The sequence below is a fragment of the Alternaria incomplexa genome (assembly GCF_024043165.1).
Source record: "Alternaria incomplexa strain BMP 0042 chromosome Unknown scaffold_1, whole genome shotgun sequence".
In the NCBI taxonomy this organism is placed as follows: domain Eukaryota; kingdom Fungi; phylum Ascomycota; class Dothideomycetes; order Pleosporales; family Pleosporaceae; genus Alternaria; species Alternaria incomplexa.
In genome coordinates, this window is record NW_026249850.1 from 457,206 (window position 1) to 474,734 (window position 17,529).

The 17,529-nt window shown below is 56.0% G+C and overlaps 2 protein-coding genes across 2 annotated transcripts; both read right to left on the reverse strand.

Annotated features, from left to right (window-relative positions):
* Positions 1-550: 550 nt before the first annotated feature.
* Positions 551-5,181, reverse strand: J4E90_000163 (uncharacterized protein; the record flags this gene model as incomplete). Its single annotated transcript, XM_051429761.1, has 5 exons — positions 551-653; positions 701-3,443; positions 3,495-3,873; positions 4,087-4,506; positions 4,570-5,181. The coding sequence occupies 5 exons, from the start codon at positions 5,179-5,181 to the stop codon at positions 551-553; spliced, it is 4,257 nt and encodes a 1,418-aa protein (XP_051295248.1).
* Positions 5,182-12,544: 7,363 nt separating this feature from the next.
* Positions 12,545-14,276, reverse strand: J4E90_000164 (uncharacterized protein; the record flags this gene model as incomplete). Its single annotated transcript, XM_051429762.1, has 3 exons — positions 12,545-12,891; positions 12,941-13,554; positions 13,606-14,276. 3 exons carry the CDS (start codon positions 14,274-14,276, stop codon positions 12,545-12,547), a joined length of 1,632 nt encoding a protein of 543 aa, XP_051295249.1.
* Between the last annotated feature and the right edge of the window lie 3,253 nt (positions 14,277-17,529).

Consider the following 17,529-nt stretch of genomic DNA (forward strand, 5'->3'; position numbering starts at 1 on the left):
AGTTTGCTATCGTCGGCGGACACCGCATCACCAAGCCACCACTCTCTGTAAGAGGAAAAAAGAAGGAAAGGAGGATAACATGCGCACGAAGGGGGAGTGGGATTGGAGAGACCTCCACAGGAAGACACGGTACTTCTTTTACCTCTTGGTCCTCCCTAACCCAAGGAAATCGCAGCGCAAAGAAAATATGAAGGACTGAGGAAAACTCGGCCAAAATGCCCACCCAGGGCGCTCGTGAAAAGCGTGTGGTGTAGACCGTCCCTATCTTCAGATCCGGAACGCCGTCATGAAGCATGCGTATGAAAAGAGTCATCGAGGCTTGTACCAACCAATGGTTTGAACACCCAAACCCATTTCGTGAGACCGGCCGTCAGACAACAAGAAAACTTTTGAAATCCACCGCTCTTGAAAGTCGCAGTAATGAAACCCCGCGAAATGCAGAACAATGCGCGCGCTGATGCCCCCTTCTATGCAACGAAACAAGCGATTAGATTACCGCGTGCGGTGTGGTCTATGGGTATAACCGTCACGCGCTCGAAAGGAAAGGTAATCACTCGGAAGGCTTGGCCTCCGCGTCGGCAGCAGACTCATCTGGAGCGTTGGATATAGAGCCAGCCTCGCCGGCGTCTTCGTTGCTAAGAGCAGCAAGTGCACTGTGCATTTGTTAGTAAAGATGTCAACAGTCAGCACGGGATCTTACCTGAAAGCGTTTGCATGAGCAGTGGCCTCCTTCTCCTTCTGGACTGGTGGTGTGCCATTGCGCGAAGAGGCGTTGGAGTCTTCACGACTAGCCATGCCGGGACCGATACCACGGCGGCTACCGGCGCGGTTACCAAGCATGGACGGGCCGAGAGCTCCAGGGTTGTTGAGGTTGCGTCCAGAAGCACCCTTGGACAGCTTGCGGAGATCGTCCATTTGAACACGGCTGCCAGTGTCTGGAGGAGGCTGCATGCCACCACCTGAGAACGAGCGAGCGTCGCCGCGACCCATGGGAAGACGGCCACCGCCACCGCGTTGGTTTGATCGTGTGCGCTCCATCTCGGCGGCCTGTTGGGCTGCCATGGCTTCTTGATGAATCTCGGCGATAGTCTTGGGACCCTTAAGGATGTCCTTGGACTTCCAGCCGGACTTGCGCATGTCGACGGTGTCAAGCAACATGAAGTGCATACGAGAAGGAAGACCCTCCATGTTCATGACCTTCTCGATGCGCTCGAAGTACATGTTGATCATCTTGGGGCCGGCTTCGGCGGACTCCATCGTGGCACCGACAGTGCGTAGCAGCTTGACCAAGCTCTCAATAGCGGCCTCATCGGGGAGACCCTCAAAGTCGAGAAGCTTGAGCACACACTCGTGCATGATGCGCAGAGTCAACATACCCAGCTTGTATAGCTCTCCGATGAACTGGATCAGACCGAGACCCTTACGCTTGGCTGCAGCGGCAACGTAGTACTCGTCTGACAGAAGCTTCGCCTCCTTTTCGCCTTCAGGTGCTTCGGGCAGGTTGACTTCCCAACCACGCTCGAACTCCTCTTGACAGCGGTTGAGGAGGTACTTACGGAAGAGAGCACCACCGACAACTGGCGCACCGTGCTTGTCGCGGACATTCTCATCCTTGATCTCGGTGCTCATGGTCTGCAACATGCGGCTACAGAACTTGGCGTACATGGACGACCAATGAGACTCGTCACAAGCCTTCTCAAAGGTGAGCTGAATGACCTGGCGAAGAGTGCGTCCATCAGTCTCATCCTTTGACTGTCCAGCGATCTCGAGGATTTGATCGGAAATCTTGTCGAACTTGTCAGGTGTCATCTTGTTGAGAGCAGCCTTGACCTTGCGCTGTACCATATCCGGAGCCAAGTGGCCTGCGCTCATTTGAGCCTGGACAGCAGCGGGCTGAGTGAGCGACGTAGGCACCCAACCAGTCTGCGAGCGTTGGAGTGCCTTGACTTCCTGGCCGGCGGTCAATGGCATTTGCTTGGCATCTTGAGCATGGCCGCCGCGGCCACCCTTGTGGCTGTTTTGGCCGCCCCTACCGCGTGAGCTGCCAACGCGAGGAGAATTGGGTTGATTGCGGTCGGCGCTCTGGTAGGAGCTTTGACGTCCTGACATCGACTGCCCGCCCATAGGAAATCCACCACGACCTCCACCTAGAACGACATGAGCAAGAGGGTTCGTCATAGAGCCACCGCGTCCGCCTTGGGCTTGCTGGAAACGCTGTTCGGATGTCGTACCTGGCGGGAGTGTGCGGCCTCCTGGCTGGAATCCACCACCTTGCCCAAATGTACCCATTCCACCGCCACCGCCACCGCCAGGGCGAGAGCCTTGACGTCCACCGGCGCCCAGATGCATAGAACCGGGACGAGCAGATGGAGGACCGCGAGCAGATTGGGGCTCGTCACCGACTGTCTCCTTGAGCTTCATGTCCCAGTCAACAGATGGCTTCTCCTTGAAGACATCCTGGAACTGCAAGAGGAAGTCCTTGTCGTACTGGCGGCCCTTGCTCCGGTTGCTGTTATTAAGAGCTGGGTTGGGACTGGCTACGCCTTGAGGATACATGACCTCAGCACGAACTTCGAGGAAACGTGCAGTCTTGAGTGCCTGCATACCAGCAGTCGGCTGTGCGGGCTCGACAGACTTGTTGGTCTCGAGCTTGAGAGCAGCTGGCTTGGGCTTGGAGCCAGTGGGGGTCTTGGAGGGTGCAGGTGCGGCAACAGGAGCTGCGGACTCAGCGGGAGCCGCCTCTTCCTCAGTCTGAGAGGCACCAGGACCGAACATGGTGTTCTTCTTCAAGCTTGCGAAGAGAGCCTTGTCCTTGGCTTCGCGCTCGGCCTTTTGCTCAGGAGTCTCTGCTGCGCGAGCGGCTTCAGCCTCTTCGGCTTCGCGCTCGAGCTTGCGCAGACGCTCCTCCTCCTGCTTGACCTTCTCGGCAGCGTTGGCCTTCTCAGCCTCGGCCTTCTTTGCCTTCTCCTCGGCGTAGCGCTTCTCATCTTCTTCGCGCTTCTTCTCTTCTGCCTCCATCTCAGCAATCATGCGGTCCATCTCTTCGTCTTCGAGGCGCTTCTTCTCAGCCTCGTCAGTTTCGGCCTTCTTGGCAGCTTCAGCATCCTCTTTCTCCTTGGCTTCAAGAGCTGCTTTGGCGTCGGCCTCTTCCTTAGCAGCAAGCTTTGCATTGGCTTCGGCCTTGGCCTCTTCCTCTGTAGCTTCCTTGGCCTTCTTCTCGGCTTCCTCTTGTAGGCGGAGCTTCTCCTGGAACTGCTTGACAAACTCGGCCTTCTTGGAAGCGGTATCTTCAGCACGAGTAGAGTCGGTGGCGCTCGGTGCGCGCGGAGGAGTGGGAGTGGCAGCAATAGCGGGAGAACGAGGGGCAGCAGGTGCAGCGGATGCCACAGCAGGCGGGGCAGGCGAGGCGCCCTTGGGCTTGAAGTCGACAACTTCACCATCAACTATACGCTGTTAGTATTGTCATATCATCGCATGCAGAGATTGCAACTTACCAGTCTTGATCTGGATGGCCTTGCTTTGCCTCTTCGGACGCTCAAAGGTGGAGCTAGGTGCGGGGCTTGCCGCCGTCATGCTAGGAGTGTGTGTGTGCGAGATGTGGTTGACGTTGGTCATCGCAGGTGTGGAAGGCTGAGGAACAGCAGATGACGGGCGCTCCGACATGTTGGAGGGAGTGCGCGACATGCTCTGAGCCTGTGGCTGATGACCGTAGGGGGCGACACCGTAGGGAGACGGTTGCATCTGAGGAGGGAATCCACGGCCTGGGCTGGCGGGAACACCTGGGTAGTGGATAGACTGCTGAAGTCCGTAGCTCTGCGGGTAGAAGTTGTTGTACGGGTCTAAGTTGGGCTGGGGCATGCCTCCGTAGATGGCCTGTGAGGAAATTTGTGTTAGGAATGATTCGATATTTGTACTTGAAAAGACTGAAACATTTGGTGGCGGAACAATTTGTGTGGGGACATTTGCCGAGTCCGATCGACCTTGGTTGAAAGGCCTCTCGGTCCCGACAGAAACACGGCTGGACATGGGAGAATTGTGAGAAACTTGCGATGCAGTCGATAAAACCGATCTGCGAGATGAAGAAACTGAGGGAGTTGCTGAAATAGCGGAGGATGTACTTGCCTGTTGAGGGTACTGCTGTTGCGGGTAGTATGGCATGCTCTGAGGATTAGCGAGGTGCTGTTGCTGATGCATAGTGGCAGGTGTCATAGCAGGGCTACGGTTCTGTGTGTAAGGAGAGCGCTGCGGGCCAGGAGGGTGGAATGGCGCAGCCTGGCCGCGGCCCATCTGAGGCATCGGGCGGAACGGCTGTGGCGAATGGTTGGCCATGTGCGGGTTGTATTGACCTTGAGGAGGAAATCCACCACGGCCGCCTCGGTTGGAGTACGAGCCGCCGCGGCCCATGTTGGCGTTGCTCATGTCGCTGTGCGCAGACTGGGAGGATTCGCGACGCATGTGTTGAGGCATCGTGTGCGAGTTTGGTTGAGGGGGCATAGCAGGGCGTGCCTGTGGTGGGGTCAGTATGTGAAGCGGAAAGAGGACTATATGGGGGGCAGGGCGCAAACTCACGTTAGGCTCAGTGCTTTCACCGCCCTGGCCACCGAACACAATGTTTGGCCTAGTGGGCAGTCCGTCGGGCTTGGGGCCTCCCGAAATAGGCGTAGGAATGGGCGATGGTGAATGAGCGGGTGAGGCAACGCGCGGGTTCTGCACCTGCGCCGGGTTCAGGTTTCCCTGGACTACAGGCGAGGCGTGGGCAGGCGCTGGTGAGCCGGCAAGCGACCCGAACTTGATACCAGAGGGCGGGCCGCCTGCAGTCGCAACCGGCGGGGTCTGCTTGATCTGGACAGACGACTTGCGCTCGTGGGCGCTGCCGTTGGGACCACCGCTGACGATGGTGGGCATGACGGGAATGGCAGGCTTGAGGGCGCCGTTGCCGTTCACCGGGGAGACAGAGGAGCTCTTGCCATGCTGCGCGCTCTGCGGTCCTCCCACTGCCACGGGCGGCGCTGCGCTAGACACGATCGTGGGTTTGGTCGCGTTGGCGTACGAGCTGCGGGCAGTGGGTTGAGCCGAACCGGCGGCCACGGTGGCGGACGATCCTGTAGAGGAGCTGTTCGCGGTCGCAGACGAGGAAGCGGCGATCGGCGGGGTTTGCGAAGTCGAGGCGGGATTACTCATGGACTCGGTGGTGGGTGAGGTGAGGTGCGGTGAGGGTGTGGAGGGCGGTCGGTAGGCTGCGCAATCGCTACCTGGCTGAGGGCGATGACGTTGGTGCTGGAATCCCAGATTCGAGCGAGGGGACGAACTCTGCGGAATTAATGAGTTGCTGAGACAGCGACTCGGGGGGGTGCAGAAAAGAGTGTCGTCCGCGTGGGGAAGGGAAGGTCAGAGGTCAACTCCTTTGAGAAGGGTGTTGAGGGCTGTCCGAGCGCTTCAATGAAGAGGTCTCTGAACAGGTTTCCGTGTCCGGGAGGGGGATTTCGCCGAATAAATTCGTGAAATCGACGGGGCGGCTCGTGTGAAGATCACTGAGTCCGCTGCGTGTGTCGTGATGAGTGTTCTCGCAGTGGAGAGACGGGTGGGTGGAGGGATGGCGGTTGGGCTCTTTCGAAAATTGTTTGAGTGCCACACTAAGCCGCAACAAGGATCTTGTCCTAGCCGAGCCCTTGAAGGCAGTCCCAACACCTCGAATTCACACGGACAAATTGCCGCTTGCTTGCTTGGTGACTGCTTGCTCAGGGTCACGGGACAGTCAGTTCACGATTAATTCATTGGTGCGCGCTCATAAACCATGGTGCGGATTGTGCCTTCCTCGGATACATGAGGCAAGCGCGAGGGGCTCCCACGCTGCCTCACCAATTCCAAGTCGTTGATATCGTCATCACATACACAGTAAGCAGGACATGACACACATTGCTGCACTGCGCCCCAATGGCCTCGTTGTGACTCCTCCTAGCAGGACGTGACTATGGTTGCCGGAGGATGGAGACAAGGCTCTAGTACGTGGGGTGCCTTGCGCTGGGCCAGGCGGCAACAGCGAGCTGAGATGCATCTTCTAGCAAACACCACCGTTGCGCAGACCCATATGTCTACCGCGTACCAAACGCCCTGTTCTCACTCGCAGCATACAACCAGGTAGATGGTGACTTAACTTGACCATTATAGTTCAGCCCTGTGTCTCTCAGGATACACCCCGTTGCACAGCAAAGCACAGATGTGGCTATAACAAAGCAACAGCAGACAAGGCAGTCCTAGTCCCACGATACTGCCTAAGTTCTGTCAGCCATACAATGTCGAGATGCATCTCCCCTCCTGCGCAGATCGAAGAAAAATGTAAACCCACTGACGTCTTGCTGCGCATCTATGCACGATGACGGCGTGTCTCGCGGAGGCGACCATTCACGTGAAAGGCATCTCCGCCTTAACTCCATTGTCATGTGCGAACCTCAGGTATCATTGCCACAATCGATAAGGTTGATCAGACCACTCTGTGCACCACCTCCAAAGTTACTACTGACTACAAGGCCCGATCTGACTCAGGTACGGGTCGTGGGCTTCACACGGACTCCGTTCTGTTGACCGGACGATGCATCGATAATTTTGTCGGCAACGTGACCGCGCTGCGCTGCGCAAGCGATGAACAATCAATGATCATGAGACAGAAATAACATCATACTTACGACTGCTCTCAACAAAGGTTTGGTGAAGTAATAGGGTCTTGGGAAATGCGCATGCTACGAGTGGCTTCTATTGCAGTACCAGTGTCTGGAGTGGGTGGCAACCGGCGTCGATGAAAGTAGAAGCAGTGAAATATACTCTTTCGATATTGATATCTCGACCTTGGGGTAATGCAGATCTGTGCTGTCAACCGTTGCTAGTAGTATTACTGCAGTAGCACAAGAAGGGTATTCAAGAGGTAATGACCCTGAACCATCGACCGCACGCTTGTGAGATTGCAAGAGTGCAATCTGGACTACTGTGCCACCGTATCTTTGGCAACTGCAAAATGATCTTGGTACCGGTATATGGGTCGTCCTTCCGTCGCAATATCGGAATCTCGATTGTCACACCTGGGGAGAATACTGTAAGTCTAGCGTGTTCGGACGCGTACAGCCCACGTTCTTACAGCGGGTACCTAGGTAGGGCTGTTCAAATGCGCGGCCACCTCATACAATGAGAAATCTCAACAGGTGCGCTGCCGTCTACGTTAGTCTGAAGACCCCAACTTCTCCATAATGATGTAGAGGCCTAGGGGATGATTGTAAAATTCCTGCCTGACATGAGGCGGGGTCTGCTTTCTTGTGGAAGCACTGAGCAGCAACTGTGGGTCATTGCAAATGAATATGGCAATGTGAACGCATACCGCCACCAAGACATGCCCAGGCAGATGCAGGCTCTCCCATTGACTATGTATCACTTACCTGGAGATTACTGACACGAGTGACATGCCGCTTGGGGAGTCTACCCACCATCAATGCTCCCGAGGTCTCAACCCACTCAACAGCCACCATCATCGCCCGTTGCAATCCTTGACTCACACGAAACGAAACGGTGACACAACGAGACGGCAACTTCAGCAGCCGAGTGCAGCCAGCAGCTGCCGGAATCCTGTCATGCAGCGTGGCATTAGCAGCGCACAGCCGACGGTTTTGCATGCGCCGGCAGCACAGCAGAAGCAATGTCGTGGTCGCAAAAGCAACGAACACGACCGATGCTGAAACCCTGCTGCGGGTGTAATGCAGCGGTCCGTAATGCCAGGTACCGAGGCCAGACCAGATGGCTTGTGGTCTCTGGCGGTTTGGTACGACCTCTTATACTTGCGTGTGGGCGAGTCGCCTCAGCGCTGAGGATTAAACCTCACGCGCCCTACCAACGAAATGAGGCATGACGTCCGCATTCTGTCGTGTTGCGACAAAAGAGGACAGCCATGCCTAACGATGCGTTGGCCATCGCAATTCCATCAATCGCATTCGCCCCGCAGTATTCGCCTCGGGATGCCGGAGATATGCAAGTCTGCGGAAAGCGCAATTCCCATAAATCTGGGGGTGTGGAGATGAAGGAGGAAACGAACGTCGCAGAGTCCCGCATACGGGCACCGTGGAAGAGGAAACTTTGACCGTCAGCGGCGTCGAAAAGTTCCACCTCTCATCGTCAGCCACACCCACATTACCTCGGCGAAGTGCCACTCTTACTTTCCTGTTAGAAAAGCCGCCGGCTGTGGCAGACGCAGACGCTCCTCTTCGAGTAGTCTCCCAAGCCTGCATCTTGGGGGCAAGCTCAGATTTTAAAGCGTGCGCCAGCCTTCCGCATCTCGTATCTTGCTCCGGTGCCCGGACGCGCGAATAGGCGGGTCAGAAGGTTTGGTGTCGATGGCGCAAGCTTGCCGTCGTCCGATCGCTGACTGCCATGGCCTTGTTCGTATCCTTCGAGGATCGCCCTGCGCCGTATCAACGCAGGTGCATAACGGCTGAGGAACCACCCTCGGGCACTAAAAGCGCCTCACAATCCTTTGGCGTTGATGGCATGTGACGGGTTGGAGTCAAAATTGACATCGTATCAAGCTGCCGTAGGATTCTTTGCTTTGCTCAAAGTACCGGCCGTGGCTGCAGATGAGGAAGTTGCATGTGGGTGGGGAGATAGCAATGCAGGTGAAAGAAGAAATTTGGAAGGTCGTGCTCGTCCCGTCTTTGTTGTCTGCATCATCCCGTCCCGCCCTTTGCTTCTTCTGGCATTGCATCGTCATTCTCCAGAGGCGCGAGAGCCTGACCCACCACGAGCGAACTTGTCGAAGAAGCATGACTGCCCAACGGCTCACACATTCCGCATCTATTCGCCATGCGTATCAGCCATTTCCAATACCTTACTGCATTTCGCTTCTCGACCGAGGCGCCGCCTTAGGTACGTATCTCTACATCATCATGGCAGCGCTACCAGAAGTCGTCGCATCCCTGCTGACCTCGGGACCTGTGGAGCGAGACGCTGGCAGCGCAACCTCCACGTGATATGCGTCTTCCACCAATCGCCTCTAATACTGGCAATTCACTCCGCGCCAAAACAGGAAAGCGACCCTGATGCGACCCGGCCAATCGCACATCCGGAACTCAGGACCGACGACGACCACAACACAGCGTCGCAGAGCTGACCCCGAGAAACCCAGTGCCCTCCACCTCGCCAGACTGCAGACTCCACGATCCTTCTCGGCTCTTGAAGTGCCAATAGGGTGTTTGTGGTGGGATAAGCCTCGAGCCTTCTCCGCGCGTCATGAAGGCTAAAAGTTCCTGTCGAACCAGTTCCAGGTCGTAATTCAGCCGGGATGGCAGTCCCCTTACTCATCATTTCAGGCACGTCGTTCCGGACTCCTTGGACCGCAAAGGCGCGACTCATGTGTACCTTGCACCACACCACCGAGCTGACGGACAATATTTCTGGTAGCGCCATTGCCTAAGGTCCGGTCCGGTAAGCTCAGCGGCTAGGCTGCGATGCGAGGACGTTTGTGAAAGGAAGGAATGTGGAGGAACAAGGTGGAGGGCGTGGTGCAAAAGCAGCGACAGGGGACGCTAGCCAACGCTCGTCCTGCACATGATGCGCTCCGCAGGAGGTGAACGGTGGCCCTCGAGGGTTCTGTCGGAATGGCGTACCGCATTGCGGCGGCCTTACCCCATGGGTGAGCCACGATGACTTCAGCGCCGGCCTGCGTTGTTGTCAATGCCATGGTTGCTTTCGCTTGTGCTCGGTGTGGTCCGTCCTGAGTCGCGCGTCTTGCTTTGGTCTGGAGTAACCTGCCCCGGCCCTGCCCTTGTCGATAAGTGGCCGAAGCTAGCGAGCTTAACTCGAGAATACAAGCTGCTAGAAACGTCTCTAGAGGGCGCCTATCACACCGCCGCTGGAGCCATGCACGGCGAGCCTCATCGCACACGAAGAGCAGCCGATCAACCTAGATCACACGCTCATGCTTCCGTACCCAGCACCGGCTGCAGGACATCCTCTGCCCATTCACACGACGTCTCCGCTGAACCATGTACCATGGCCTTCTCGAAGACCACCGCTTGGAAGAAGGCGCTCTGTGAATGACCCAATTCGCCCGCGTAGCCCTTACCCCGGCCGTGCCCAGCCACGATTAAGCCTAAGATCTTTCTCTTGCCTTGACCAGAGCACCCGCGGCTCCTCAATCTAACGATGCCAGCAGCAGCCGTTTAATAACTCTAACAAAGTTAAGATCCACACCTAGCATTCGCTTCTTAGCGGAAACTCTCCAATCTGCCAAACCAGCCACTCAAACACGCCAGCCGCTGCAAGAAATTCATATCCAGTGTGTCACGCAGCTGCTGGCGTATTCCCACCCTGTCTTTGTCCATCAACCCTTGGCCATAGTTCCATACTCTGTTGCTGATGTGTATACTGCAGCTCGACGCATACCGATCCTGACAACAGAGCATAACCGACCATCCATCTTCCCCGCAAAATGCACAAACCCCGATCTTCCAAAGCACACGATGAACGTACGTCCATGCACCTGACGCGAAAATCAGAAGGCGCAAGGACCCTACTCTACTCGCTGTCACTCCACCGTTTTGCTCTCCACGTTTTTTTCTTCCATGCTGTACCACCTTGCACAACCCACAATAATCCTCCCGCACGTAAGAACCCATCATCCGAACCCAGCAAGTTTTCTGGTTCTGGTCCATCGGATGTCCGTATACGTAGGTCGCACTTGCTTCAACCAATTTAACCACACATGCCATGGCTTTCCCTGTCACGATATGCACAAGCTATCAAGCATGTGTACATCATTTCTTCGCAACCTTTCGATCCTCTCACACCACTTTGCCCAGCTATACCCTACCCTTACCGTACGTAGCTTGCCCTGCCTCGCGCTACCAAAAGCGTAGTAACGCACTAGAACACCACACTGCGACGCACTGCAACCCATGCAACCCATCGGTTCCTGAGCCTCAGAAGCCGAAATTAATCTGCTGCCAAGCCCATCCTGTACACATACCTGCATGTAGTGACGACCAGTCCTTGAGGCCATGCAGCCCACAAAGCAGGTAAAGTCTGGGGTAAAGTGTGGAGATCATGCCTTTCTTCCCCCCGTCTGGCTTCGCGTCCCTTTCCCGCCCCATCCATCCATTCCTACCACGCTATGCAGCTTGTGCGAGCAATCTAAACATGTTCGTGGTCATGTGCGTGTTTGAGACTTTGATTAGGGATGGTCAGAGAGTCTGCATGGTGATGCTTTCCACTGCCTCGCCTCCTTCTCCCCCACCCATCCGGTGGTGGAAGGGAAGGATCGACGGCTGGGGCGCTGAGGGGGAAGCCGGCTTGGTGGTTTGTGGAAGCTTTTCTAGCTGAAGAAGATTCTAGTGCATGATACAAGTGGTGATATGAAACTGTGTGTGTGGTTGCCATGTGGGTGTGCGTGAGACTCTGAGTGAGCCATGGCAGCGACCTGCGTCTGCCAACGCCCAAACGTCGTCAGTGTAATTAGTTGTTTTCGCCTTCGCGCTGTACGCGGGAAGTTTTTCATTCGTAGGCTCAGCTCATTCGTAATCGCAGTATCCACATTCCTGTCTAGATCTATCCGCCCAGTTTTTCTCTTCGCCCGGAATTTCGGAACAAGTCCTCTGCGCTGCGAGAGGTGCTCACGGCCCTTGATGTGACATCGTCCCGTTGTCCGGCCGTGTACAAGAAGTGCTTGTCAAGTTGCTTGAGCGACTACTTCTTTCTAGGCAAGGGCAGAGAAGGGTATCCACATGGTTCGGTGTCCGCTAGAGGCTCCGACATCGCCTCAAGTATGAGGCGGCTGGGTAGCTGGCCAGGTGGTTTGGACTAGTTTCGCTTGGATATAGAGGTACATGTCGTTCGACGACGGTGGATTGCTTGGCGATGCTGCCGCCACCACCTGTGTGTCAATCGGTCCACCGTTAGGTTAGTTAGTCAGGCACATGCAGGTAGCAGATCCACAGCAGTGACGGTAGCCGCCCTGCAAGATTGTATTGGAAGATGTGGGGTATCATTAACTTGTTCTGTTGTGTGATCGGCCGTGTCAGGTGGGTATTACTTTCGCCTCTTTGCAGTTTGTACAGGTATGGCTTTTTCCGAAGCGCCTCAAGTGTGGCCGTGTATATTGGACATGGCAAAGTGGCGGCAGGGCCAAGAAATGAGAAGTGGGTACAGCGTTTGCGTTGAAGGGTTTGAATTGCCACAATGAGATGCGGTGTTTGTAGGATAAGATGATACATAGAATGATAATACCAATATGCGCTGCAAAATCGAGCTGCGAAGGGTTGTTGTTGAAAGGAGATTGGAAACAAGGGGTAATCGCCTGCCTGCTATGATAAAATATGTCGAAACAGCCACCGAAGAATTCGTATAGAGATGCGAGACTGGTATCGCAGAAGGTTGGTGATGCAAGACAGTGGTCATGTCATCAATCCAGTCGAAACATATATCCGTACCCATTTTTTCTTGATAAGACATAGCACGCTGTTCATAATCTTGACCGCAAAATAAATTCAAAGTAATCAAAACATTCGAGCGCTTAGTACTGATCGTTGTGATGGTCGTCGCTGTGCTGGCTGGTGTTCTCCATTACTTCTCCCAGGACAGAGCCGACGGCAGAATACGAGTCATTGTGCGCCGAGTCGTTCCGCATGTAGGAGTTTGGGAATGACGACATGTGGTGAGGTGCGCTCATCTGAGGCATTGCATAGCTCTGAGGTGTTACGAGCGGTGAGCCAGAAAAGGATGGAAAGTGGGCTGTTTGTGGTGTCGATCCGTTGCGTTGAGGTGTGTAGTGGGTGCTCAACTCAATGCGCCGGGGAACGCCGTTGGAGAAGGACCGCATTCTGTTGCCCGTGGAAGTTCCGAAGCCTGGTACTGGGGAGTCTGGTAAAGTTAGAACGGTGGAAAGCCCACGTGGGTTATGTAAACTTACAGGAGTAGCCAATACCATAGGGCATCATAGAGCTCGAGTAGGACCGACTGTCGTGATGGTTCTCGGAGCCATTGCTGTCGTGACTACCAGTGTAGCTCATGCTAGTCCTCAAAGGCGACTGCAGAGACTCGGCACGACTTCTTGCGATTCGGTCGGCATGGAGCGAGAGGCGTGGGATGCTATGTTGTGCAGCATAAGCGGTAGGGTTGCTGACAGGCATGGAGAAAGGGTTGGACGTTCTGGGGCTAGTGTCGAGCGGCGCTGAATGGAAGCCAAAGGGGGATCCCTCGTGGGCTGATACCGGTGAAATGGTATCGGTTGCGGACTGGGGTGGAGTAAAGGTGAATCCACCGAACGCTGGGCTAATGCCCGTGGGTGACATGTGCGAGTCGAGCGGCCCTCGCCGGAAGGTATCAATGCTTAGTGGTCGCATCATGTTGCCTTCGGGGAAACTTGACCCGTAAGATGCGGGCGATGCCAGCGGTGTGCCTAGACCATGGGAGTTTCCGAATGGTGAATGCAATGCTGAGGCCATATCGAAGTCGTCTGGTAAGGCTCGCGACCTCATCATACGCTCACGGTCGTCGCTTGTTAATCTCTTGAGCTTGGCACGCCTGTACATATGTCAGCACCTGCATGCTTCGGTGGTTTATGACACGACTCACCTGTTTTGGAACCAGACCTGGACCTGACGGGGGCTGAGACCGGGAATCTCTCGGGCTAGTCGCTCTCTGTGAGCTGCATCTGGGTGTGCTTGTCGGGCGAATTCGCTCATGAGGAACCGAGTTTGGTTGTGGGTAAGTCTGAACCTCTTCATCTTCCGCTTGGCAGCACGTATCTCCGCGGCGGTCATAGGTTGCCTATCTTCACCCTTGTCCTCTCCATCCTCGCAGTCGTCCTTGTCGTCGAGGATGAGATCGTCGTCTTCTTGGTCCTCGAGCTTCTCCACATTGACACCATCGTTGGTGGAGGGGGGCGTCAGTCTCGAGATTGGGCTGGTGGGTGCTGAACCTCCAAAGGTTACATTTGGGATGTCGTGCTGCTCGATCTCATCAAGTCCGGATGGTGTGTTGCTGCCGCTGTTCAGGTGGCTCTTGCCGTCGAGTAGGTAAGGAAAGCTCTTGTGTGTTCGCATTGACGGTCGCTTCATGTCGAGGTTGTGTCCAGCGACCTCAGCTTGGAGCATGGCCATGTCGCTATCTGAATGTGGTGGGGTGTGTTCCAAAGTTCTGTATTCTGGTGAATGCCACTCGTTGTCTGCAGAAGTCGTGCTATACGCAGACATGTGCGGCGAGCTAGGCGGAGACAAAGGAACGAGGAAGCTTCCGTCGACCATTGGCGCTTTTGGAACTGATGTAGTGGAGTAGATGTAGGCTTAGCTGTGTGGCTGATACCTCTCCTGTGACTCGCTGTTAGTGGGAAGCGGGCCTCAAGCTGGACCGCTGCTTACCTAGTTATTGTGGTCACCAGGAAGGCCTCAAGACTGGTGATGCTGGCGTCCTTGTTCGAACTTGTACCAGACTGCGGATTCCGCAAGGGGTAAAGATCTGACGAAGCTTGGTGTGGACAGTTGATCGTCGCTCGAACCCTGTGCGGGGTTTGATGCGGGTGATCAGCGAGAAAGAGTGAAGGCAGTCGCAGTACTACGACGGCGAGTCCAGCACGCGTTAGAGACGCGAGACTGTTACGAACGGGTAGTTCGAGGCTGGCGTGTTGGTGGGTCTAAGGATGGCGGGTATGCGAAGCCAGGCTGAAAGCTGATGTTGTACCGACAGTAGGATTGGGGCGCGGAGTTTTGGTGCAACTTCAAGCTTGAAATAGAAGCTACCGGGGAGGTGATACTGCGAGCCAAATAAAGATAGACGCTGACGGTGGGCGCTTGATGCTTGACAAGAGTTGAGGTGATGGACAGTCGACTTGCTTGGAAGAGTGAAAGCGTCGTCTGGTAGTCAGCGATGGGTAGGCCTTTGTAAAGAGGGCCAGGAACCGTCGGAGGCTATATCAGCGATGGCGGCAGGGGAGGGGAACAGATCATTCAGACAAAAAGGCTTGACGGTACTCTACTGACGACGATCCGGATAAAATCGAGGTTAAGACAAGTGCGAGGGACTAGGGTCAGACTACGCATGGACAGCGGTGCCTCTTAGGGAAACATGATATCCTTCGAGGATCTGGAAGCAGCTTGTTACACGACGAGAAGCGTGACTAACGTCGAGGGCTAGCAGACCCCAAAGGCTCAGGGCACAGGGATACGGTAGCTCGGGACGTGGGCCTACTACGAAGGAGAGACGGAGCGGGAACGGGCGAATCGAAAGGCTCTGGATCAGGTGTGCTGCATGCCAGGGTGCCCTCCCCTCGAAAGGGAAGGGGAGCGAGCGGTGCGTGAACATGGTGGGCTGCAGGCTACATGCATAGACCAGGGCCCGTGTAGAAAAATGGCCGACGAGCAAGGACTGATCCGTGGCGTCTCGCAGTCGAACGTCGAGGCAGGCGGCGGCGCCATTATTGGCCAGATGCGATGCGGGAAGTCCAAGGAACCCGCAGCGAGAAAGCGCAGGGATGTTACAGGGCTCGGCAACGCTTGCACGGCTTGTTGCGGGGTGTTGCTGTCAATGCTGCTTTAGTGTGGTTTATGAACGGACGAGATGGTGGTGTGGTGGTGAAGGTCGGACTTGGTGCCGCCAGGTTCGTGTACTCGCTGCTACTGTCGTCGAACCACCAACCTTCACACGACGACGTCGCGCTGGGTGGTGGACCAGGCCACCTTGGGCCGGTGGCTCCCCAGTGCTTCTTCTGGCACCTGTCAAATGTTACTGACGACGGACCGCAAATTGCGTATGCGTCAGGAACGCGGTGCATCAGCCTTGCCAGTGCCAGTGGTTTGAGCCGCCCATCGCGCCCGCTCAGATGCATGAACAACGAACCTTGGTCGTCTTCAGCCGTGACCCATGATGCTTGCCGGCAACCAAGGAACCGCGTCTAGCTACATGTGTGTTCCTGCTGCACACCTGCTTGATCCAGTGTGGTGAGTAGTCGAGCGGCTAGCAATGACGCCGTCGCCAATGGGCAGCGGGGGGTCACCAGCGCGCAACAGATCTGGCTGGGCTAACAACGATCTAACGGCCAAAAGCTCGGCCCGCGCCGGGAAAATGCTGAAGTTGGCTGTTTCTCGAAGCCTGTTCTCGCTGTAGTGCGACTGTGTGCGACGCTGGTGGGCTGTCGGTAGTTGGGTGACAGCGGTGGTTATCGTAACGTGTTTGGAAGTGCGTGTCCAAGCAAGCGCGCTGAAACGGTGCTGGAGCGCGCGAATGACCTGCCAACGAGGCTGCGCGCACCGCAACAGTCTGCTCGGCCGCACTGCAGGGAAAAATGGGCGATGCGCAAGCCACCCCTGCTGCGCCGTTCCGTCGTGATCGCCATCGCCCGTGTCCAAAGCAGACCTGAACGTGTAGCCGATACCGCGGCCAGCGCCCGTGACGAATGATGCACACTGTCCGCCTCGCGCCGTCTGCGGTCGCATTGCCTGAACCGGCGCATATTGTTTTTGGACGCTGCCTGTGAAGCACGCGGGTAACCGCCAGCGTTTGGCCCGTTTCGCAACGACAAAAAGCACGTCGCCGGCGGCGCACACGCAATCTCCAAAACGCGATGCCGGCAGGGCGTCGCGGTCGATTTCCCAAACAACGCCAAGACCGCCCGGCTGGCGGATGAGGACGGCCTGTGGAAATGACAGGAGCAAGCGATAGCGAAACCGCGAATACGCTGGCGGGCCATTGGTGGGGGACGCAACACTTGTGTGGGTTTGATGAGCGCATGGGTGCCTGTCCAGTGTCGGCAGAACATGCCTGCCTCTGGTCCTTATGCTTCGGTCCCTCTCGCGAACATAATGCATTGAATATGATTGCGATCCGTTGCCAGCAGTCTGGGCCCGTGGCCGCCGTGTGGTTCGCAACTTGTCATGTCATCATGAGGTGGTCCCACCGCGTGCCAGTCCACCGCAGAGAACCTTGGAAGCCTCGGACTGCGCTGAACGGTCGTGTCAGGTCGTACAGGTCCCTTCATTTCGGAATCATGCAGCATCTCCCACGTAGGTGGATTTTGTGCTGACAACTCATTCAATGAGCCTGAAGACGGCCCCACCCCGGCGCATCACGGCACATCTGTGATCAGAGCATTCCTCAAGGGCCTGGACACTCCGTCATGCTTAGCCAGGCACGAGAGCCACAATCTTGCCATCGTGGTTACATCAGAGCGAGTCCCGGGAAACGGCGTACATTCCCACGCGATGAGGCTATATTGCGAAGACTTCTATTCATCAGCATGGGGCTCTTCATCTCCACTGCCTGCTCGCGCCGCACACAGCCTTCCGACCTCCAGTCGTGGCGTTGCAGATTGAGGGGCGCCGTTGGCGACCGGCTGTGCGGTCGCTCACACTATGACTGGCCTCCGATCTATCGATACGCTGAGAGTGGCTCGGGGAGATGAACCCCATGTTCTCTTCGCTTACAGCGATAAATTCGATGGGAAAGCGCCACAATGCTCCCCATACTGCACAGTAACGTATGAGGAAAAGCTCATGTGTTTCTCAA